The sequence below is a fragment of the Salmo salar genome, chromosome 02, assembly GCF_965601325.2.
Source record: "Salmo salar chromosome 02, fSalSal1, whole genome shotgun sequence".
Classification (NCBI taxonomy): Eukaryota; Metazoa; Chordata; class Actinopteri; order Salmoniformes; family Salmonidae; genus Salmo; species Salmo salar.
The window spans coordinates 41355697-41381231 of record NC_138292.1 but is presented as its reverse complement, the minus strand read 5'-3'; the positions used below and the strand labels follow the sequence as shown (position 1 = coordinate 41381231).

At 42.1% G+C, this 25535-nt stretch overlaps 1 protein-coding gene across 1 annotated transcript in view; it reads right to left on the bottom strand.

The window, feature by feature from the left end:
* LOC106583027 (mitogen-activated protein kinase kinase kinase 5) overlaps positions 1 to 25301 on the bottom strand; it is a 32342-nt gene extending 7041 nt beyond the window's left edge. Inside the window, exons 1-16 of the mRNA XM_014166770.3 lie at positions 24850 to 25301; positions 24524 to 24663; positions 23587 to 23774; positions 23120 to 23288; positions 19848 to 19954; positions 18658 to 18828; positions 18103 to 18215; positions 17537 to 17696; positions 14401 to 14551; positions 13902 to 14006; positions 13461 to 13513; positions 11587 to 11682; positions 10846 to 10930; positions 10048 to 10181; positions 9097 to 9224; positions 168 to 304 (exon numbers count right to left, since the gene is read on the bottom strand). Coding sequence (XP_014022245.3) covers positions 168 to 304; positions 9097 to 9224; positions 10048 to 10181; positions 10846 to 10930; positions 11587 to 11682; positions 13461 to 13513; positions 13902 to 14006; positions 14401 to 14551; positions 17537 to 17696; positions 18103 to 18215; positions 18658 to 18828; positions 19848 to 19954; positions 23120 to 23288; positions 23587 to 23774; positions 24524 to 24663; positions 24850 to 25177 — 2265 coding nt within the window. The 5' untranslated portion in view covers positions 25178 to 25301. The remainder of the gene's footprint in view (positions 1 to 167; positions 305 to 9096; positions 9225 to 10047; positions 10182 to 10845; positions 10931 to 11586; positions 11683 to 13460; positions 13514 to 13901; positions 14007 to 14400; positions 14552 to 17536; positions 17697 to 18102; positions 18216 to 18657; positions 18829 to 19847; positions 19955 to 23119; positions 23289 to 23586; positions 23775 to 24523; positions 24664 to 24849) is intronic.
* Positions 25302 to 25535: the final 234 nt, after the last annotated feature.

Here is a 25535-nt window from a genome sequence, read left to right as displayed (position 1 = left end):
CAAAAAGGAGCGTTTCTTAAGTCCAGGAAGTCCTTTCCTGTTTCACTCCATTTTCCGTCGTTTACTACCTAATGAACACAACTACCTCTGACTGTGTGAATTAAAATCCGCTGTGGCATTGGTACTTTAAAAACAAAAAACATTTATTTAGCAACAACAAACCTCACCTTGATGTCTCTGTGGACTATCTGGTTGTCATGGAGATACTTAAGCCCTTCCAGGATCTGCCTGGTGTAGAAAATGACGGTGGCCTCGTTGTCTTTCAGGGGTCCCCATTTGGAACGCAGGAGAGAGGACAAGCTTCCTACATGGGAGAGATGGCATTGGAATGGGTTACGGTTAGATATGGAAGGGATTGCATTTAGGATTTGCAACCCCCCTGGGCCTCGTTTCCCAGTTGCGATGTAACTTAAGCATTACGATGACGTACCAGATGCATCATTATTTACGAGCCAACTTCTTAAGAGGGTTTCCAAAACAACCACCCAGAGAGAACGTTCGCTTAGTGCCTTGTTATACCACGTGTCGACACTGATAGGATTTTCTTTAAAGCAGCGCTTGCTTTCAGATCAGATTTCTCCATTCAAATCTTAACATTAAAATGATTCCACAATACTGACCAAGGATCAGCCCCTAGAGAGATATTACCACCTATGGCTGAAAATAGGCTATTGAGGCAGCTTATTATGCTTACCCAATAACAATGCACTACATCACAGATTGGGCATATCATTGACCACGTGGTCACACATCATGAAAAACACTGAAGCAAAAAGTACAGACAATAGCCTAGCCGAAAAATATAACTCAATTGATGGATATAGCCTACATAGACCCATGTAGGCTAAGCATATTTTAATAAAGTCATCTCGGTTTTCATTCGAAGCATAATTTTATTCTTCACTTCTTTTGTAACAATTTCAAATACTTTGGCAACTTTGTATTTGTAGTCAACTTAGTTCTGAAGGTAACGGTAGTCACAATCAAACAGAAAAAAGTCAAGATGTTTATGCTGTTTAGCGAAGACCTGTGAATAAAGTGATGCGAAAGGGCAAAAAAATGCATACAATGATGGACTTTGGCTGCGCTACGAGTGGTCTGGATCACTAGGTTCTAACTATGATCTTAACGCTACGAAGACTCTGGGAAACAAGGCCCAGAATATTCACAATGAGAAAATGTCGGAAGCTGAAATAAAACATTACTTTTTAAAGTATTTTCACTTTTTCTTAACACTGGTACATCAGTGACTTAAAAAGCATTGTGAAATCCATTTCTCTCATTCGCTGTGGTACTGGAAACACCCACACTTCCTGTGTCATATCCTGCCTGTAGCTATTGCACTGAATTAGACACACACGCACGCATGACACACACACACACACACACACGCCAAAAAGACCTCCAGACTTTCTGGAAACTAAAATACCATAATTTTGTAATATTCCAATTGATTTCACTAAGCCTTGACAACAGCGCCAAGTCTGGGACCAAAAGGCTCCTGAACAGCTTCTACCCCCAAGCCATAAGACTGCTGAACAGTTCCTCAAACGGCTACCCGGACTATTTACATTGACCCCCATTTTTCTTGCACTGGCTCTATGCACACTCACTGGACTCTACCCCCACACTCAAGCATACTACACTGACACTCCAACACACACACACACACACACACACACACACACACACACACACACACACACACACACACACACACACAATTCTGTTTATTATCTATCCTGATTGCCTAGTCACCTTTACCCTTACCTACATGTACATATTACCTAAATTACCTCAACTACCTCGTACCCCTGCATATTGACTCGGTACCGATACTCCTATTATATAGCCTCGTTATTTTATTGTGTTAACATTTCCTTTTTTGCTATTCAGTTGTAATTTTTGTATTATTATTTTTTAACTCTGCATTGTTGGGAAAAGGTTTGTAAATAAGCATTTCACGGTAAAGTCTACACCTATTGTATTCGGCCTGACTGAAACATGGCTTAAGCCTGATGAATTTACTGTGTTAAATGAGGCCTCACCTCCTGGTTACACTAGTGACCATATCCCCCGCGTATCCCGCAAAGGCGGAGGTGCTGCTAACATTTACGATAGCAAATTTCAATTTACAACAACAACAAAAAAAACAACGTTTTTGTCTTTTGAGCTTCTAGTCATGAAATCTATGCAGCCTACTCAATCACGTTTTATAGCTACTGTTTACAGGCCTCCTGGGCCATATACAGCGTTCCTCACTGAGTTCCCTGAATTCCTATCGGACCTTGTAGTCATGGCAGATAATATTCAAGTTTTTGGTGACTTTAATATTCACATGGAAAAGTCCACAGACCCACTCCAAAAGGCTTTCGGATCCATCATTGACTCCGGACCTACTCACTGTCATACTCATACTCCGGACTAGTTTTGTCCCATGGAATAAATGTTGTGGATGTTAATGTTTTTCCTCATAATCCTGGAATATCGGACCACCATTTTATTACGTTTGCAATTGCAACAAATAATCTACTCAGACCTGAACCAAGGATCATCAAAAGCCATGCTATAAATTCTCGGACAACCCAAAGATTCCTAGATGCCCTTCCAGACTCCATCCACCTACCCAAGGACGTCAGAGTACAAAAATCAGTTAACCACCTAACTGAGGAACTCAATTTAACTTTGTGTAATACCCTAGATGCAGTCGCACCCCTAAAAACAAAAACATTTGTCATAAGAAACTAGCTCCCTGGTATACAGAAAATACCATAGCTCTGAAGCAAGTTTCCAGAAAACTGGAACGGAAATAGCGTTACACCAAACTGGAAGTCTTCCGACTAGCTTGGAAAGACAGTACCGTGCAGTATCGAAGAGCCCTCACTGCTGCTCAATCATCCTATTTTTCCAACTTAATTGAGGAAAAAAGAACAATCCAAAATGTATTGATACTGTCGCAAAGCTAACTAAAAAGCATCACTTCCCAAGAGAGGATGGCTTTCGCTTCAGCAGTGACAAATTCATGAACTTCTTTGATGAAAGATCATGATCATTAGAAAGCAAATTTCAGACTCCTCTTTAACTTCTTTGGGATAGGGGGCAGTATTTTCACGGCCGGGTAAAAAAACGTACCCGATTTAATCTGGTTACTACTCCTGCCCAGAAACTCGAATATGCATATAATTAGTCGATTTGGATAGAAAACACTCTAAAGTTTCTAAAACTGTTTGAATGGTGTCTGTGAGTATAACAGAACTCATATGGCAGGCCAAAACTTGAGAAGATTCCATACAGGAAGTGGCCTGTCTGACAATTTGTCCTTCTGTTGCATCTCTATCGACATTACAGCATCTGTGCTGTAACGTGACACTTTCTAAGGCTGTCTGCTGTCTCTGGGCAAAGTACAGCAGTTTGTAAGTCGCTCTGGATAAGAGCGTCTGCTAAATGACTTAACCTCTATGGGCTAGGTGGGACGCAAGCGTCCCACCCGTGGTGCACTCCATCAACAGCAGGTGCATTTCAAGAGCGGCAAATTTGAATCCAAATAAATGTCAAAATTCAAATTTTTCAAAACATACAACTATTTTACACCCTTTGAAAGAAACATCTCCTTAATCTAACCACGTTTTACGATTTCAAAAAGGTTTTACGGCGAAAGCATAAATTTAGAGTATGTTAGGACAGTACATTTACAAGAGTTGTGTGTAATGTTGTGCCAATTCAAAGACAGGCGTCACCAAAACCATAAATCAGCTAAAATGATGCACTAACCTTTTACAATCTCCAACAGATGACACTCCTAGGACAATGTGTTAGACAATGCATGCATTTTTAGTTCTATCAAGTTCATATTTATATCCAAAAACAGCGTTTTACTGTGGCGTTGATGTTCAGGAAATCGTTTCCCTCCAATAACCGGCATTCAAGTCAGCACCACAAATTAAATAATAAAAATTAGAAAACATTGGTAAAATATTATATTGTCATTTAAAGAATTATAGATTTACATCTCTTGAACGCAATCAACTTGCCAGATTTAAAAATAACCTTACTGGGAAATCACACTTTGCAATAATCTGAGCACTGCGCCCAGAAAAATACGCGTTGCGATACAGACTAGCCGCCATGTTGGGGAGATCTAAAATCGAAAATACTATGTAAATAATCCATTACCTTTGATTCTCTTCATCAGATGTCACTTCCAGGTATCACAGGTCCATAACGAATGTAGTTTTGTTCAAAAAAGCTCATCATTTATGTCCAAAAATCTCCGTCTTGTTAGCACATGATCTAAGCCCGCCGGACTTCACTTCATGAACGAGGGGAAAAAATATATTTACGTTCGTTCAAACATGTCAAACGTTGTATAGCATAAATCATTAGGGCCTTTTTTAACCAGAACATGAATAATATTCAAGGTGGACGAATGCATTCTCTTTTATAACGCATTGGAACGAGGGTACCCAACATGAACTCGCGCGCCAGGTGTCTAATGGGCCATCATCGTTCCATGGCTCTTGTTCGGTCAGATCTCCCTCCAGAAGACTCAAAACACTTTGTAAAGGCTGGTGACATCTAGTGGAAGCAATAGGAAGTGCCAAAATATTCCTCAGCCCCTGTGTTTTTCAATGGCATAGGTTTAAAGGTAATACAACACATCAGGTATCCACTTCCTGTCAGAAAATGTCTCAGGGTTTTGCCTGCCAAATGAGTTCTGTTATACTCACAGACACCATTCAAACAGTTTTAGAAACTTTAGGGTGTTTTCTATCCATATATAATAAGTATATGCATATTCTAGTTACTGGGTAGGATTAGTAACCAGATTAAATCGGGTACATTTTTTTATCCAGCCGTGCAAATACTGCCCCCTAGCCCCAACAGGTTAAATGTAAATGTGAATGTACAGCAGCAGAGTTTGTAAGTGGTCAGCCTGGGGACAGTGAGACTGGAGATGCGCGGTCACGAGAACTCGCCATGTTTTCCTTTCAGTCTGAATGAATACAACGTTGCCCGGTTGGAATATTATCACTATTTTATGAGAAAAATCGCATAAAAATTGATTTTAAACAGCGTTTGACATGCTTCTAAGTACGGTAATGGAATATTTTGAATTTTTTTGTCACGAAATGCGCTCGCGCGTTACCCTTTGGATAGTGACCTGAACGCACGAACAAAACGGAGCTATTTGGATATAACTATGGATTATTTCGAAACAAAACAACATCGGTTGTTGAAGTAGAAGTCCTGGGAGTGCATTCTGACGAAGAACAGCAAAGGTAATCAAATTTTTCTAATAGTAATTCTGAGTTTAGGTGACCCCGAAGTTGGAGGATGTCAAAATAGCTAGCCATGATGGCCGAGCTATGTACTCAGAATATTGCAAAATGTGCTTTCGCCGAAAAGCTATTTTAAAATCGAACATAGCGATTGCATAAAGGAGTTCTGTATCTATAATTCTTAAAATAATTGTTATGTATTTTGTGAACGTTTATCATGAGTAATTTAGTAAATTCACCGGAAGTTTTCGGTGGGTATGCTAGTTCTGAACATCACATGCTAATGTAAAAAGCTGTTTTTTGATATAAATATGAACTTGATTGAACAAAACATGCATGTATTGTATAACATAACGTCCTAGGAGTGTCATCTGATGAAGATCAAAGGTTAGTGCTGCAGTTAGCTGTGGTTTGGGTTTATGTGACATATATGCTTGCTTGGAAAATGGCTGTGTGATTATTTGTGTCTATGTACTCTCCTAACATAATCTAATGTTTTGCTTTCGCTGTAAAGCCTTTTTGAAATCGGACAATGTGGTTAGATTAACGAGAGTCTTATCTTTAAAATGGTGTAAAATAGTTGATTGTTTGAGAAAATTGAATTGTGGCATTTTAGTTGGTTTTGTATTTCGCGCCGTGCGATGCCATTGGCGGTTGGCTAGGGGTTCCGCAGGCGGAACGGGGTTCCGCTAGCGGAACGTCTGTCCTCAACAGGTTAAATCTGCGTATTCCTCCAAAGCTCAGTTGTCCTGAGTCTGCCCAACTCTGCCAGGACCTAGGATGAAGGGAGACACTCAAGTTTTTTAATACTATATCTCTTGACACAATGATGAAAATAATCATGGCCTCTAAACCGTCAAGCTGCATACTGGACCCTATTCCAACTAAACTACTGAAAGAGCTGCTTCCTGTGCTTGGCCCTCCTATGTCTAACATAATAAACCGCTCTCTATCCACCAGATGTGTACCAAACTCACTAAAAGTGGCAGTAATAAATCCTTTCTTGAAAAAGCCACACCTTGACCCAGAAAATATAAAAAACTATTGGCCTATATCAAATCTCCCATTCCTCTCAACATTTTGTTGCGCAGCAACTCACTGCCTTCCTGAAGACAATGTATACGAAACGCTTCAGTCTGGTTTTAGAACCCAACATAGCACTGAGACTGCACTTGTGAAGGTGGTAAATTACCTTTTAAATGGTGTCAGACCGCGGCTCTGCATCTGTCCTCGTGCTCCTAGACCTTAGCGCTGCTTTTGATACCATCGAACACCACATTATTTTGGAGAAATTGGAAACCCAAATTGGTCTATACGGACAAGTTCTAGCCTGGTTTAGATCTTATCTGTCGGAAAGATATCAGTTTGTCTCTGAGGAAGGTTTGTCCTCTGACAAATCAACTGTACATTTTGGTGTTGCTCAAGGCTCCATTTTAGGACCACTATTGTTTTCACTATATATTTTACTTCCTGGTGATGTCATTCGGAAACATAAGGTTAACTTTCACTGCTATGCGGACAACACACAGCTGAACATTTTGATGAAACATGGTGAAGCCCCAAAATTGCCCTCAGTGGAAGTCTGTGTTTCAGAAATAAGGAAGTGGATGGTGGCAAATGTTCTACTTTTAAACTCAAAACAGAGATGCTAGTTCTAGGTCCCAAGAAACAAAGAGATCTTCTGTTGAATCTGACAAGTAATCTTGATGGTTGTACAGTCATCTCAAATAAAACTGTGAAGGTCCTCAGCGTTACTCCGGAGCCTAATCTCTCTTTTTGACAAACATATCAAGACTGTTTCTAGGACATCTTTTTTCCATCCACGTAACATTTAAACTTTGTCCAAATATGATGCAGAAAAATTAATCCATGCTTTTGTCACTTCTAGGTAATATTACTGCAATGGTCTACTTTCCAGCTACCCGGATCAAGCACTAAATAAACTTTAGTTAGTGCTAAACACGGTTGCTAGAATCTTGACTAGAACCAAATAATGTGATCATATTACTCCAGTGCTAGCCTCTCTACACTGGCTTCCTGTTAAGGCAAGGGCTGATTTCAAGGTTTTACTGCTAACCTACAAAGCATTACATGGGCTCGCTCCTACCCATCTTTCCAATTTGGTCCTGCCGTACATACCTACACGTACGCTACGGTCACAAGATGCAGGCCTCCTTACTGTCCCTAGAATTTCTAAGCAAACAGTTGGAGGCAGGGCTTTCTCATATAGAGCTCCATTTTTATGGAATGATCTGCCTAACCATGCGAGAGATGCAGACTCGTCTTGACCATTAAGTCTTTATTGAAGACTCATCTCTTCAGTAGGTCCTATGATTGAGTGTAGTCTGGCCCAGGAGTGTGAAGGTGAACGGAAAGGCACTGGAGCAACGAACCGCCCTTGCTGTCTCTGCCTGGCCAGTTCCCCTCTCTCCACCGGGATTCTCTGCCTCTATCTAACCCTATTACAGGGGCTGAGTCACTGGCTTACTTGTGCTCTTCCATGCCGTCCCTAGGAGGAGGGTGTCGCTTGAGTCACTGAAGTGATCTCCTGTCCTGGTAAGCGCCCCCCTTTGGGTTGTGCCGTGGCGGATGGTGGTTGAAGATATCCCTCTAGTGGTGGGTGGGCTGTCCTTTGGCAAAAGTGGGTGGGGTTATATCCTGCCTGTTTGGCCTTGTCCGGGGGTATCGTCGGACGGGGCCACATTGTCTCCCGACCTCTCCTGTCTCAGCCTCCAGTATTTATGCTGCAGTAGTTTGTGTGTCAGGGGGCTAGGGTCAGTCTGTCATATCTGGAGTATTTCTCCTGTTTTATCCGGTGTCTTGTGTGAATTAAAGTATGCCTCAGGACTACCTGGCCTGATGACTCCTTGCTGTCCCCAGTCCACCTGGTCGTGCTGCTGCTCCAGTTTCAACTGTTCTACCTGCGGCTATGGAACCGTGACCTGTTCACCGGACGTGCTACCTGTCCCAGACCTGCTGTTTTCAACTCTCTAGAGACAGCACGAGCAGTAGAGGTACTCTGAATGGTCGGCTATGAAAAGCCAACTGACATTTACTCCCGAGGTGCTGACCTGTTGCACCCTCAAATCACTGATTATTATTATTTGACCCATCTGGTCATCTATGAAGATTTGAACGTCTTGGCCATGTTCTGTTATAATCTCCACCCGGCACAGCCAGAAGAGGACTGGCCACCCCTCATAGCCTGGTTCCTCTCTAGGTTTCTTCCTAGGTTCTAGCCTTTCTAGGGAGTTTTTCCTAGCCACCGTGCTTCTACACCAGCATTGCTTGCTGTTTGGGGTTTTAGGCTGGGTTTCTGTACAGCACTTTGTGACATCAGCTGATGTAAGAAGGCCTTTATAAATACATTTGATTGATTGTGACAGTTTCATAATTAGGGGAGCAGAGAAAGATGAGCAAGACTGGAAGTATTGATGAGGGAATGAGTGAATACAGTACCAGTGTGTGAGTGGTGGAGAGAGATTGAAAGAAGAAGAACGAGTTGTAGAGAGACACAACAACCGAGAAGTGAATACTGAAACCATTAGCTATACGGCAGTTTAAAAAAGGTAAAGCAGGACAAGATTACCAAAACTTCCGTCAGTGAGAGAATGAATGAATACTGTACATACCAAGTGAAGGATTGATAGAAAGACTTGTCTAAAGACTACACATTTGTAGTAGAGAGGCACAAAAGTTGAAATTAGAAATACTGAATAAACCGGTTGCGTGTGACCTGGTTTATGGGACCATAGAAACAGAACGAGATTCAATATAGAATATAGAATGAAATAGATTATATTTCTATGCACTGTACCTCCAGGAACCTCCTCCATAAAGATCTTGATGAAGCCGTCCTGACTCATAGAGCCCAGGTACTGAACGATGTTCCTGTGCTTCAGCCTCTTGTGCAGAGCCATCTCCTCATGCAGAGGCTGGGAGTAACTGAGATTCACACACAGATGGGGAGAGAACCAACAGTTAGCATTGGCACTAGATTTGCATAGCATTAGCAAACGGGACAGTGTTCATCTGCCGTTATAACAACATTGCTACAAAACTTAAAACAATGCTAGTGCTAGCTGTGCCATCATTGAAAAACAACAAAATTCACTCCAATATTGCAGTTGTGCTGACATGGTGTAGTTGTGACCCACACGTACTGTATGAATTTGATGAGAGCTTTACAAGCACCCGTCATGTGCTGCTTTAACCTGTGTGGCCATTAATTCTAGAGGAACTAAGTACTAACATTTTTTTAACTATGGGGCTAAGCTCTTAGTCGAGGTCGAAGGCTCGTAAACAAGGAATGGGGAAATCTAAATAGACATTCTTCTCTTCAGGGAGTAGATTCCGGTGTAGCTATGGGGATACTGGGCAAACATTACACATTTGGAATGTTGAGGAAAACATCTGCGCATTCATTATTGTCATCAGTAATCGTGAATCGTTTCGCTCACATTGTATAATATATTACACATAGTAGGCTAAAATAATAATTCGGATTTATGGTATCATGTGCAAAGAAAAGTAGCCTGTCCCCAGATCTGTTTGTGCTGTCGTGTCAACAAGTATGGTCATTGTTTGACAATACAGCAAAACAGAACTGGGACCAGGCAACAAAAAAAGGGGAAATGTAGCCTGGTCCCAGAACTGTTTTGTGTTGTTGTGCTGTCGTGTCAACAAGTATGGTCATTGTTTGACAATACAGCTAAAAACAGATCTGGGACCAGGCGAAGAAAAAAAAGGGGAAATGCGTTTTCCATACGTGCTGTCTTTCTCTGGGATCTCCTTGATGGCGATGCGGACTTGGTTGCTCAGGTCCCTCCCAGCATACACCACGCCATAGGTTCCTTTACCCAGAACCACCTTGTCTCTGTTTTCGCTGGTCTCATAGATAAACTGCAGGTGGTAAGGGAGGTTTATTTCAACAGGAACACGGGTGTGAAACTATCATGTGCGTGTGTGTGTGTTTCATAAAAAATGTGTCTAAGAGAGTGTGTGGGTTAGAAATATTGTAAAGAATTTCACAAGCAACCACAACAGAAAAGGTTGAGAGAGAGCACAAGGCAATGGAAAAGGATGTTCATTTAGAAACCTGCTGCTGCTCTGAACTGCAGTGAACTGAAATACTATTTGAAATGATTTCAAATAGTAATTAAACCCAGGTTTGCTGGAGTGACATGCTGGACTGAATCCAATGTTCTGTGAATACCAGGAACTTAACACACACAAAAATGAGGGTTTGGGAATACAGTAACCATAGCACTACTTGGGTAACGGTTAAGGGGAACTTTTCACCTATTGACTCCATCATGACAGGGCATGTTTGTGTACTGGAAGGGGGGGGGGTCAAAAATAGAAAAAGCAGCCTCGAGAGGGAGGATTCTACAGCCCTATCGCAATTTGTGTCTCCACAACTCCTTGAATCCTTTCTCCTCAACTCCTTTTCAACCGGATTGGAGGAGAAGGTCCTATGTCTCTCCCCTCGAACCCTGGTTCCCAATGCGTTTTCAGAAGGAGGAAAGAAGAGAGGAAATATGAATTGAGAAAGAACCTAGCTGACCTCCAGTAATCCTCCAGTGAGCTCTCTGGGGTACTCCACTGGGGATTCTGCCTGGCTTAGAAGAGAGTTGACCATCTCACAGAACCTGATGGAGAAACAGCACACACAAGAAACTAAATCATATGGAAAGTCAGTTCAAATACATGTGAGCATGTCACATATCAGTCAATCATATATTTATGGACCTCACAAGCAAATCATAGATAAGACCTGCGGAAACGTACGCAAACAAATTCAGTACACAGCACTGTTATCAATCTTATATGCCATGAAGTATTAAAGGGGACCTTTTGACTGAAAGGCGAATAACTGGCACTGGTTCCACAAATACTACTATGAAAACCACTTCCTACCTTCTCAGAAAGTCTTGGATAACACCTGGAATTTACTGTATCCCAATACACAACACCTAGCTAATAATGTACTGTATTAGCACACAATGTAAAATGCACATCCCTATCAATCCACACCGAAAGGGGAGAGAGAAGCAGGCTCTATTTTCACTACGCCAGTGTAAAATAAACATTAACAGTTGTCATGTCAATACAATCAAATCATGTGATAATGGTTGAAAGAACAGGCCCAATCTGTATGTAGGTTTTGTGAGGAGAATGTGGCGAAGGAATCAATGGTTGTTACACCCCTTCCTGCTAGACAGCTGGGCTAAAGGCTGCTTTTTGGTGTGCGTGCGTGCGCGTGTGTGTCTATGTACAAGTATGTTTGTACATGTGTGGGACTCACCCCTTACAGTGCAGCTCGCTGGGAAAGCAGAGTTGGAAGTCATCCGAGTTCTCCAGGACATACAGGAAGCAGCTACGCTCGTCAAACTTGGAAACACTGAACAGGTCAAAAGGTTAAAGAGGGGCATTAAGAGCTACACAACACTTTAAAGCTAACAGCGGCATCCCAATGAATTAACAAGTATTCTCAAAATACCAATGCAGGCAAACAAAGTGAAGGGAATATGAATAATGACAAGAAAAGCCAACAATAGCACATTCAATATGTGGCTCTCCAATTCAGAGAAGGACGTTTTCTTTCCATCTCGTATAAATTGAAATACTGATATGTTTGAAGCCACCAGGTGACAGTAGGCCTGGCGATATGACGATATATATCGTGTGACGATAGACGTTTTTCTATCGTTTACTTCGTTGTGTCGCAAATCACACACTTCACAGCAATATTTTTCGTCAAACGTGCCGTGTGGAAGGAAATTTGCAACACAAACAAACATGGAGGAGAGTGAACATGACACGGAGCTCGTACCTAAAAGAGGGGCTACTTCGGTCGCATGGACGTAGTTTAGGTATGAAAAGTCTGACACGGACCAGAAAACCGTCCTCTGCAAAATATGCCGCAGGCCGGTCCCGACGACAGGCTCATACACCACTAACCTCTTTCACCACCTGCGTAAGAATCATGTGAAAGAGTGTGGACAGAGTCTACGGATGAGACCCAAAAAAGTAGTCGAGTGCTCAAAACAAACCCCCGACTCAGACATTGCAAGAGACTTTTGCCCGCGGCACACCATATGGAAAATAATCGCAAAGATGGAAGGAGATAATAGCTGCCGTTACAACTTACATCTGCAAAGACACGGCCCAAATTTACACGGTCGAGAAACGGGGGTTTTGTGAGTTGGTGCTAACGCTCGACCCAAGGTACCAAATGCAAATTGATATGTGACACGTATTAATGCCAAAATAACATGCAAAACAGGCAAGCCCCTAAAAATATTTATTATATATTTTAGGCCTATATTTATTTTGTTTGCAACTACAGTTGAAGTGTTTTCTATTTACCTTTTTAGATTTTATACATTCATATTGTTACATGCTTAATTGAAAATTTGCACAAAGGTTCTAAATAAAAGGAGAAATAATCAAATATGAGTAAATACCTTTTATTTGTTGCGTATAAATGTAAATAAGAAATGTAATAAGAAATAGGCCTTTACATGGTCATTTTATACCAATTATTTATTCATTGAATTTACAGAAAATGTGCTATATCGTGATATGTATCGTTATCTGGATATGAAATGACCTATATCGGGATATGAGATTTTGGCCATATCGCCCAGCCTTGGGTGACAGTGTTGCAAATATAAACTGAAAGAAAATCAAATCTATCTATCGCCCTGGAGGCAATTCGGTAAGCAAAACAAGGTTAAAGTACACAGTGACCTCCACAGACAAATAGACACGGACACACACACACATCCAGTCACAGTCTTTGAAAACAACACAGACAAAAACACCCTGATGGCAGTGGCCAAGTCCACCAGACAGATAAAGTGTTTAGACTCAGTAGACCGCAACCTGGCTTCAAATACTATTTGAAATCCATTCAAATACTTAAGCTGGGCTTGATTGAGCTTGCCTGGCGCAATGGAACCAATAGAGTAGTCGCAAACCTGCAAACTCCGCCCATCTGGAACTCCAGGCAGGCTAAAGGAAATGCTGAAATATTTCAAATAGTATTTGAACCTAGGTCTGGTAGACTAGCCCTGGTGATGTGTATGGGCTGCAGGTGTGAACACGACACACCCACACATCACAGGGCCAGGAATTTAGCCAAGATATGTTAGCACACACTGTACGTTACTGTACCTCACTCCCCGGATTTGCGAGGCTGGGAAAGTCCACTGGGCTTTCTGGCCTTTCTATGGAAGGGAAGACATGGCAGACTGTCAAAATTCTCACTCAACAGTCTAAACACACACAAAGTATGCACGCACCTGCGCACACACACACACAAAGTATGCACGCGCGGGTGCACACATCCTCCTTAGACGATTATAGGCATGTCTTCTTTCCCGTCACTGACGTGGTGCCGTTTTGAAAACACTCCACGCCTATTCTGGTTAAACACACCCTTCTTGAACTACCATTTCCTATGTCTTAACATGTTGAAAACTGTAGACGTGTACAGTATAACTCAGTAGTTCAATATCTACAAGGTGGAAGAGGGGTCCGTTTACCTGGTCCCAGATCTGCTTGTCCTGTATAGCCAACTCTTATGGTCATTGTCATGCCAAACATGGTCTGTACCTTCAGGGGTGTGATGTGGTTGAGCCGAACCGTGCAGCTGTCGTCCTCCTCACTCACACACACTATGGTGGGCTGGAGCACTTTGGTCGGCTCCAGGATCAGAACCTGAGGAACGGCAATGGTTAATGGTGATAACCGTTTTTGGCATTAAAAGGTTCCTTTTCCAAATACTTTTGCTGCAGAAAGGTACTGTACATTGTCAATGTGACAAACTCTCCCGGGAGGGTGACGCCAAGTGCCAACATCATTAGCAATTATCTGACCATGACCGTGCAGTTAAATGCATGTAAAAGCAAATATTTTTTACTGCACTGCATTTGAATGCCCAGAACTGTTATATACTAGGCAGAGAGAATCTATTGAGGTCTCACAAAGCAATGTGGGTTTGAGGAACTGGGAGTACTTGGAGCGGTAGTGTCTGACAGAGTGTCTTGGCAACATGCCGCTATGCTCTAACTAAATAAAGCTGAATGTACTGGGAGCTGTGGTGAGGTCTTACTGGGCAGCGGTCAGTGGAAACAGTGGGCTTGCAGGCTTGCAGCATCAGCTCCATCCAGAAGTCCACAGTCTCCTGTTTAGACGGTTTCACCTCCGGGGGCTTGGTGAACTGATGGTACAAGATGAACGTCTCCATGATCGAGCCCACATACCTTAAAAGAAAGATGCGAATAAGCATTTGAATATCAAAATAAAGTTCAAAACATTGACCTTAAAAGAGGTCATACCAAACTTTTGCTTAGGGGAAAAGGGTCCCCTAAATGGACAGTATCTTTAACATTAAAGGTCCCGCATACTCAAAATCATTTTTTTCATCAAATGGAAGATATTTGGATCAAACCAAACCAAATCAAAGTAGGATGAACAAAGTAGGAAAAATGACTGTTGCTGGTACATTGATCAAGTCTGCTCATAAAGCTACTGTTCCCCTCCCCGAGTCAAAAACTTGAATTCAGGTGGCGGGATAATTTAGGGTTTCGTGTGACATCACATAAAGCCCTCATTTTAATACACCGATGGTAACGTCTTATTGCCTCATTTAAATAAGTACCGACTCGTAACCATCAGCACAGAAGGTGTGTTTGCAGAGGGGTGTGGTTTACATAGCTAGCTAGTCTATTGGTACTAAAATCTGACTGCAAGGTGACATCAAATTACAGGTTTCTCCTATTCATCAACGGCAAAGATAATTATAGGTTTCCCCTTTTATCTGTGACTGGTGTTTGCTAGTTACTGGCTAGCTAGTTCTTCAGCCAGCATGGAACAAAAGGGGGGGGGGGGGGGGGGGGGGGGGAAGGCTCGTTCAAAACTCAAAACGCGGTTGTCATGTCAACATATGTCAGTTCTGCTGCAAAATGCAAGAGAAGAGACATGCCAAACGGGAGATCCTGACATCATTGATAGTCATGGTTTATAAATATGGTCTGGCAGTCAACACACACACACACTTGAAGTCGGAAGTTTAAATACACTTAGGTTGGAGTCATTAAAACTAGTTTTTCAACCACTCCACACATTTCTTGTTAACAAACTATAGTTTTGGCAAGTCGGTTAGGACATCACTTTGTGCATGACACAAGTAATTTTTCCAATAATTGTTTACAGACAGATTATTTAACTTACAACTCGCTGTATCACAATTTCAGTGGGTCAGAAGTTTACATACACTAAGTTGACTGCCTTTAAAACAGCTTGGAAAATTCCAGAAAATGATGTCATGGCTTTAGAAGCTTCTGATAGGCTAATTGACATAATTTGAGTCAATTGGAGGTGTACCTGTGGATGTATTTCAAGGCCTACCTTCAAACTCAGTGCCTCTTCGCTTGACATCATGGAAAAATCAAGTCAGCCAAGACCTCAGAAAAAAAATTGTAGACCTCCAGAAGTCTGGTTCATCCTTGGGAGCAATTTCCAAACGCCTGACGGTACCACGACCATCTGTACAAACAATAGCACGCAAGTATAAACACCATGGGACCACGCAGCCGTCATACCGCTCAGGAAGGAGACGCGTTATGTCTCCTAGAGATGAACGTTCTTTGGTGCGAAAAATGCAAATCAATCCCAGAACAGCAAAGGACCTTGTGAAGATGCAAAAGTACCACTTTGTCCACAGTAAAACGAGTCCTATATCGACATAACCTGAAAGGCCGCTCAGCCAGGAAGAAGCCACTGCTCCAAAACCACCATAAAAAAGCCAGACTACGGTTTGCAACTACACATGGGGACAAAGATCGTATTTTTTGGAGAAATGTCCTCTGGTCTGATGAAACAAAAATAGAACTGTTTGGCCATAATGACCATCATTATGTTTGGAGGAAAAAGGGGGATGCTTGCAAGCCGAAGAACACCATCCCAAACGTGAAGCACGAGGGTGGCAGCATCATGTTGTGGGGGTGATTTGCTGCAGGAGGGACTGGTAGACTTCACAAAATAGATGGCATCATGAGGGAGGACAATTATGTGGATATATCGAAGCAACATCTCAAGACATCAGTCAGGAAATTAAAGCTAGGTCACAAATGGGTCTTCCAAGTGGAAAATGACCCCAAGCATACTTCCAAAGTTGTGGCAAAATGGCTTAAGGACAACAAAGTCAAGGTATTGGAGTGGCCATCACAAAGCCCTGACCTCAATCCTATAGAACATTTGTGGGCAGAACTGAAAAAGTGTGTGCGAGCAAGGAGGCCTACAAACCTGACTGAGTTACACCAGCTCTGTCAGGAGGAATGGGCCAAAATTCACCCAACTTATTGTGGAAGTCTTGTGGAAGGCTACCCGAAACGTTTGACCCAAGTTAAACAATTTAAAGGCAACGCTACCAAATACTAATTGAGTGTATGTAAACTTCTGACCCACTGGGAATGTGATGAAAGAAATAAAAGCTGAAATAAATCATTCTTTCTACTATTATTCTGACATTTCACATTCATAAAATAAAGTGGTGATCCTAACTGACGTAAAACAGGGATTTCTTACTTGGATTAAATGTCAGGAATTGTGAAAAACTGAGTTTAAATGTATTTGGCTATAGTGTACGTAAACTTCCAACTTCAACTGTATATATTTTATGAGGCATACCCACACCTCACCCTGTCCAGTTTCAACTGAAATTGTCCAAGATGAACTAGCTACAAGATGAACTAGCTAGCTAACTTCATGATCTCACTGCAACACTGCTCATTACATCCAAGTTTCTTGTCATAAGTATTTCAAATAACTGTCAGTCAAGGCGAGCGCCCCCCCCCACTCAGCCTATTAGCTCCCTGCCCACTCAGCCTGTCTTTTCAGCCTTACTGATAGTTAGACATGAGAGAAAAAGTGCATTTTCTCAAATTTGGAGCATTTTTAAAATCAGGAAAAAATAAAGGCTATTTTACATTTAATCCGGATGACTCTACTGGCCCTTTAACAGGATATTTTGAAATGTGCCCTCTCATCCTGGTTTCTAATAATGTCAATGTCAAAAACCAGGTTCATATAAACATCAGTGTTATTGAGGAATCTGTTAAGAATGATATACTCATATATTTCACATCAAGAATGCCTGCCTGGTCCCAGATCTGTTTGTGCTGTCTTGAATGTCTGCAGTGACAATGACCATAGGATCTAACAAGATGAACTGTGACTCCTCTCACCACATGGGTGCATTGAGCCGGTAGAGTTTCTCTGAAGCCTCGATGACCTTCCTGTGTTCGTTGGCCAGGATGCTGGCTCCCAGGTAGAAGCCTACGTCCCAGTAGTCCTGCATCTTCTCCAAGCTGCCCTTCCTCCCCAGCAGGCTGCTCAGGGTCACGCCTAGAAACACACACAACAAACACAAACAGACGGGCGCAGACAGACACAGAGGTTAGATAGTGAGAATATTAGTATTATTATTTTTCTTTTCTTTTCAGGCTAACAGTATGGCATCGAAATGTAACAAAAGAAAAAGACATGACACAGAAGCCCAAAAAGAATAACAGTGACATGAATTGATAAATAATGTAGGGGTGTAATTATTTAGTGTCCTTATGCAGGCTGTTAGTAATTATGGTAGTGATTGGCAGGGAGTACGACTGCACCAACAATTAGCCCACATTCACTGCGGTTGATTACCGGCATGGATAAATATAACAAGGCAATTGTAGTTTACTTAACCACACTAGTTCCCCTTGACAGGCTACTGATTCAGGGCAGTGGAGTGTCGGTGAGAACAACGTACCTATTTTGCGCAGCTCGATGGAGGTGTCAAATTCGTGACCGGCAGCCATCAAGAGGACAACGTTGTTGATGCCGGAGTGAAGGGTTTGCTCTGTCTCGAAGGCTTTGCCGTACCTGGGGGAGAATTCATGAAGGGAGATTAAAATGGATTCATTAATAAACATTTATTGCTGCCTAGTCAATGAGCTGACCTAAGCAATGATTTGTTTAATAACAGCGTATCATATAGTATCAGGTGTGTCAGTTGTCATAAGCCTGACACCAGGTGTCATGACTATTGATGCCATCTGCTATGTCTTAATTCTAACAGTGTTATGTAGCCTTTATGACAGAGGACTCAAGTAAAGTGTAACTGAAAAGGATGGAGGGAACTCAAAGGGATAACATAACAGACTGATGTAGAGCCCTAGTAAGGAGGACTTGACTGGAGTGAGTGAAGGGATGCTGTGGGTACGGTGTGCATATTAGGACAACCGACAAGTCCGAGTGGCTTTGACACCAACTCCTTGTGACTCTAAGGCTGTACTAATATGGACACTGTAATGGTAGGTCTCACCAGTAGCAGGCCTGGTCTCGACTGCGATGGTCTTTAAAGCCAGAGCTCATGAACATGTCTTTATAGATACGGCCACAGAGGCAGTGCACGTCCGACGCCACCCTGTCACCTGACTCCACAATGGGCAGAATCACCTCCAGGGCCTTGGCACGGTCACCTGGACGATTCCTCCTGAAGGTCAAAGATTAGGAAACATTATGACAGATGGAATCCTCAGAATCAACAGCCTGTGTCGTGCTCAAAGTTAAAGTGTCGGGAAAATGTCTTGAAGAAAATCTGTGTGCTTGCTTCAGCCGTCTAAAATAATAAAGATAGGGGGAAAAAAACAGTACTGTAAATTCCGGACTATAAGCCGCAAATTTTTTCCCACGCTTTGAACCTCGCGGCTTAAAACAATGACGCGGCTAATATATGGATTTTTCCCGCTTTCAATTTATTTCTCTAAAAAAAAAACATTCTGTGACGTGCTCAGTTTTTTGGCGGCATGAAGCTTTCATTAGACCAATGAAATTGCCGAACGGGTTAAGTTCAAACAACTTTTTTGTTTACTGTTTAGATTAAATCGAGCGCTCTCAAACTTCCCATCATTCTGATTACGGTAGTCATTTTGTCACCCTCATCATGGCAAAGACACGGAGAAATGCATATGATGCAGCTTTCAAGTTGAAGGCGATTGATCTGGCTGTTGGAAAAGGAAATAGAGCTGCTGCACGGGAGCTTGGTCTTAATGAGTCGATGATAAGACGTTGGAAACAGCAGCGTGAGGTGAGGAATTGACTCAGTGCAAAAAGACAACTAAAGCTTACTGCAAATTATTATTATTTTTGTTACAAGCCGTGTTTCGTTAAAGCCTATTTATTTTTGTTACAAGCCGTGTTTCGTTAAAGCCTGTGTAAAGTTCATTTGTTTCAATGTACCGGTAGGCACCTGCGGCTTATAGACATGTGCGGCTTATTTACGTTCAAAATAAATAAAAAAAATCAGTGGGTGCGGCTCATATTCAGGTGCGCTTAATAGTCCGGAAATTACGGTACTGTGCTTTCAGCAAGCCCCCTAATTAAGTGTTCAAATGGGGGTTGGCTTTAACCCATTTAGTGTTGTATATACATTATTTCCTTCTATGATATCATGTGAAAGACTATCGTCAAACAGAATATGTGAGCAATTCACAAGTGGAGGAACAATGGTACCTGTTTAAAGCAAATATGTAGTGAAAATTGATATTCTGCTGGGCAGCCACCAAGCACGTGGGCAAGTTGTTCAGGCTCTCTACCAGTTTGATAATGGCATCGTAGTCCTGAAGTCAGAAAGAGGACTGGATTACAGCAAACCCTTTATCAACATTATAATATCATCTCTGATTTCAAAGCATTATAAATTAGGCATAGCTGCAGACACCTTTAATATTTTTTAAATAGACACACAAAGTGAAGATCCTCCCTCAAATTGATTTACTTTAACCCCTGCAGTACTTCTTATACATGCATGTAGGGTTGCGCGATGTCAACCTATGTTCAAACGTGATTAAATAGCCATAACAAATGGTGATATAAAATTAATATCCCCTTTATTTGCCAAGCCAAAAATATATACAGTACCAATCAAAAGTTTGGACACAGCTACTCATTCAAGGGATTTTCTTTATTTCTACATTGTAGAATAATAGTGAAGACATCAAAACTATGAAATAACATATATGTAATCATGGAGTAAGCAAAAAGGTGCTAAACAAATCAAAATATATTTTAGATTCTTCAAAGTAGCTACCCTTCGCCTTTGACAGCTTTTCACACTCTTGGCATTCTCTCAACCAGCTTCACCTGGAATGCTTTTCCAACAGTCTTGAAGGAGTTCCCACATATGCTGAGCACTTGTTGGCTGCTTTTCCTTCACTCTGAGGTCCAACTCATCCCAAACCATCTCAATTGGGTAGAGGTCGGGTGATTGTGGAGGCCAGGTCATCTGATATAGCACTCCATCACTCTCCTTGGTCAAATAGCCCTTACAGTCTGGAGTTGTGTTGGGTCATTGTCCAGTTGAAAAACAAATGATAGTCCCACTAAGCGCAAAGCAGATGGGATGGCGCATCATGACAAAATGCTGTGGTAGCCATGCTGGTTAAGTGTGCCTTGAATTCTAAATAAATCACAGACAGTGTCAACAGCAAAGCACCCCCACACCATCGCACCTCCTCCTCCATGCTTCATGGTGGGAACCACACATGCAGAGATCATCCATTCACCTACTCTTCATCTCAAAGACAATGAGGTTGGAACCAAAAACCTCAAATTCGGCCTCATCAGACCAAAGGACAGATTTCCACCGGTCTAATGTCCATTGCTCGTGTTTCTTGGCCCAAGCAAGTCTATTCTTTTTATTGATGTCCTTTAGTTGTGGTTTCTTTGCAGCTTGAAGGCCTGATTCACACAGTCTCCACTGAACAGTTGATGTTGAGATATGTTTGTTATTTGAACTCTGTGAAGCATTTATTTGGGCTGGAATTTCTGAGGCTGGAAACTCTAATGAACTTATCCTCTGCAGCAGAGGTACCTCTGGGTCTTCCTTTCCTGTGGCGGTCCTCAAGAGAGCCAGTTTCATCATAGCGCTTGATGGTTTTTGAGACAGCACTAGAAGAAACTTTCAAAATTCTTGAAATTTTCCGGATTGACTGACCTTAATGTCTTAAAGTAATGGACTGTCAATTCTCATTGCTTATTTGAGCTGTTCTTGCAATAATATGGACTTGGTCTTTCACCAAATAGGGCTATCTTCTGTATACTAACCCTACCTTGTCACAACACAACTGATTGGCATTAAGGAAAGAAATTCCACAAATTAACTTTTAACAAGGCACACCTGTTAATTGAAATGCATTCCTGATGACTACCTCATGAAGCTGTTTGAGAGAATGCCAACAGTGTACAAAGCTGTCATCAAGGCAAAGGGTGGCTACTTTGAAGAATCTCAAACATAAAATATATTTTGATTTGTTTAACACTTTTATGGTTACTACATGATTCCATATGTGTTTTGACTGGTACTGTATATTTGTTTACATTTAAAATAATACATAGTTATAAAATGGACACTAAAAAGCCTGCTAAAACATATTTTAGTAGCCTATTCCTCTCTGTTGGAGCTGTGGCATAAAATAAGTGTGTGCCGACATATATTATGGGTTGTAAATCATGAAGGGCCCGGCTGCAGAGCACGTAACTCTGCTGTCCCCAGAACTGGATAATTATTCAATGATTTGCATTTTTGCCTAATCTTCCTCTCTTATTAGGTATAGGCTTCTATATATTGTAGGTAGGTTCTGTATATCGCTAATAATAGGCTATTGAAGTAGGACTACTCTACACATTTCTTTCATAAGCTTTGCTCAGCTGTAAGTTTCCTTTTAACTTCTCATTAGATTTTCCCATCAAACTATTGTGCCCATTGAGAATGAAAAAATATATCTTTCTGAAAGGACATTTTGCGCTGCTTTGGTGAAAATCTTAACTGTCTACATTGTTCTTTTGCATTCTTTGTAACATATTTATTGAAATAGGTTATGCAGGCTATAGCAAAGAAATAGGCCACTTGGCATGGCTCTGCTGTCGGCTGCCCAGTCAGCTCTTTACTCCATGGAGCAAATCAGGTTGAAACAGGCTATACATTGTCTGTCACATCACCATCAGCGATGGCTGTCAATCCTCTTCGATATCCGATATTATCGTAATATCACCCAACCCTAAAAGTTCTTGCCTACAACTGAGACCCCTGAGAAGATGAGCTTATTTTTTACTTAGAATGACCATGGAGGCCTGCCATCTAATCAGTGTTAGCATTCAATCCCCTTTATATTGGTCTTTGTGTTTGCAGAGAAAGAGCATGTGTTTCATGAAGGTAGTCAACCAAACACAGGCAACCATCACGCAGACTGTAGATCCGCCACACTAACACACAGGTTTTAAAGGTAGATTCGGTGATGCATGACGTAAACTGCAGAGTTGGGCCAATTTCCACACCAACTAAAAGTATGAGGCACGAGGCTAAACTTCTCAGCTATTTTGGTCCCGCAGCTAATCACACTGCAGCAGTTACTCTGTGAATGAACTGTCTTGCGTCACGCTCAACTGCAACGAGTGGTTCATTCGTCTGCACGTGGTAACGCCATATCGCCGATTCTCAGTTTAAAACACCACAAAAGCATTCCACAGTCATAAAAGTGAGCCCATGCCAAAAAAATCTACTACCCAAACACGACAGCCACCATAAGATAAACAAGGGCAGTCTTGACACTGGCAAACACAGAACCACTGAGCCCTGGGTCGTGTTCATTAGGCACCAAATGGTAGGGACTACCTGGACTTGTCCGATAAGAAGCGCTCGTTTCCATTTTCCATTACACAAAGCTTTGCTACAGTGTAACCTAATAAACATGATCCAGGTCCCTCGCTCCCATAGCTAAGCCCACCTGGACATCCCGGTACGACAGCAGTAGGTTCATGATGATGTCTGGGCTGAGCAGCTCCACCGTGTCAAGGCGCTTCTGGATGCGGCCCAGCTCCTGACTCAAATCCTGGCCACTGAAGCGCTCCCGGGCCGTGCGGATCTCATGCCGGATGGACTCCCGGAAGTACTCACTAATAAGAGAGTCAGTTGTACCCTTACACTTACACTTAATCCCTGAAAATGCTTGTGATCCAGGGGCATATATTATATATAACACAAATGACTGATAATATCTCATGTCTAACTGAAAGACATTTGCATTTGGGCAGTCTAGACATTTCCAAGCTTATTTGCTGCTATTATCCCACCCAACCAAGCTATCAAACCAAGCAGATTGGTTGAGCAAGAAAAAAAAAACGAAGTGAAAGACAATGAGGGAGTCATAAGGGAATAACTATACATGCAGCGTGGGTCGCATGACATGCTGACCTGGCATGAACGTGCACATTATCCAGCAGTTGGATGAGCCTCTCTACCAGTGGGGTGAGGAGGGGTTCTAGTTGGAAGCTTGGCTGCATCAGTTCTTTGATGCCGTTTAAGAGGGTTGCATCGCAGGCAAACACCTTGCCCTGTGGCAACACTACATACGGGATGAACGTGTAGCTCCCGCACTGCTCCTGAGGGAAGACACACATATGAGCATTAACATTCAAGCTCTCACACACAAGCGTTACCTATATGCAGCATACATAAACATTATGACCAAACCCCAGCACACTATTAGCAAACAGAAACATATACAATATTCACGTTGGAACCACTGTATTAACGTGTGTTCAAATATTAGGAAATGTTTTTGCTTAATCCCATCTCTGCAAAACCTTTATAAATATAAATGGAGGTGATGAACACTGTTCCATTGTCATATGCCTGCTTGAGGACTTATGACAATGGAGTACTCACCTTGCTACCTTATCCAGACCAGTGGTATCATGCTCTAATAGTGGCGCTGCTTTAAACACACATATCTACTAAACACACACATCCGCTTGATAGGCCTAAGGAAATCCATTGACCTATAAACCCATAAAAGACTGCAATTCAACCTTTGTTCAACAATCCTGAGAAAACAACCTTAGGATCAACCTATATCAGAGAAATCTGGGCTAAAAAAGTCACAAATCCTTATATATATAAAAAAAAAAGGACAGCAGTAGTTATTGGCAATATTATGCAACTGGTGGTGGGATTGTTGTGGCAATAGAAGGGACATCTTTATGGCACTGTAGCCTACTTTTTCCAAAATGTCACACCCTAAAATCTGTTTACAACCCAATTTCCCCCCAAAGTGAGCTGGCAAAAGGCCCACTTGGTCACTTCCTCAATCATTTAATAATTGTAAACTCTCACGATGTCCTGGGTGTACCTTGAGTGCTTGCAGGTCACTGTCCTGTTTGTAACAATACAGGATGATGTTATTGGTCATGCTGAAGCTCTCTCTTACGCCCAGGTGATAGAAGAGTGACTGCTGGCAGCAAGTGTCACTAATTTCCACAACTGCCACATCTGTCAAAAGAGAAGGGTCAAATTGGGTGTCGAAATTCGAAAACACCCGTGCAGCGCAAGTACACACTTAAAATACCTGTGTGTGCAGAAGACACTCACACACTAACTTTTTGGCCAACAATTTTGAAGAATGAAGTAGTGTGGTGTGGCAAATGCCTTGCTGACAGTCGACATGACTATACTTGCCTGCATTGTAGAAGATATCAAGAACGTCAGTCGTCCCAAGCGATATCCTCTCGAAAGGAATGGTTTTGAACACCGCGTGCGTGTCCGCGCAGGCTTCTTTCACAGACTTCAGTGTCAGGTTCTCTTCTGTCGGTGGCAGGGATGCATCTTCAACGATAATGTATGCAACAGCAACAGCCCTAGTCCGGCTCCGGGGTGACATAATCTTATTCGAGGTGCTGAGATCAATAGCCAAAGGGTCCTGCCATAAACTTCCAGCTGATACCCAAATCGGATCCTTTCTCTTGACCTCGTGCAGGCTCATACGTCTGCGTTCGGTGGTATACATTTTCACAAATATTCAAGAACGCATATTCCAGTGTGTCATAGACAGTGCAGCTCTGTCCCTGTAAATTCCCCAGGTGCGTCTCGTCTCGACCCGTCTCCAGTGACATTCCGCGAAATGTTCCCTACACGCCTTCAACCCCTCCCATATCCCCGGCTGCGAACTCGCCCAATGTCTACACGCAAACTTCAAAACACAGGACACATTACAATATGGAAATAAACAAACTTCTTTCTCATTAGTGTAGCAAGTGTTCATGTGCACATGAACATCGCATCCACTTTGGTATTTTATTAGGATTCCCACTAGCTGTTGCAAAAGCAGCAGCTACTCTTTCTGGGGTCCACACAAACATAATACA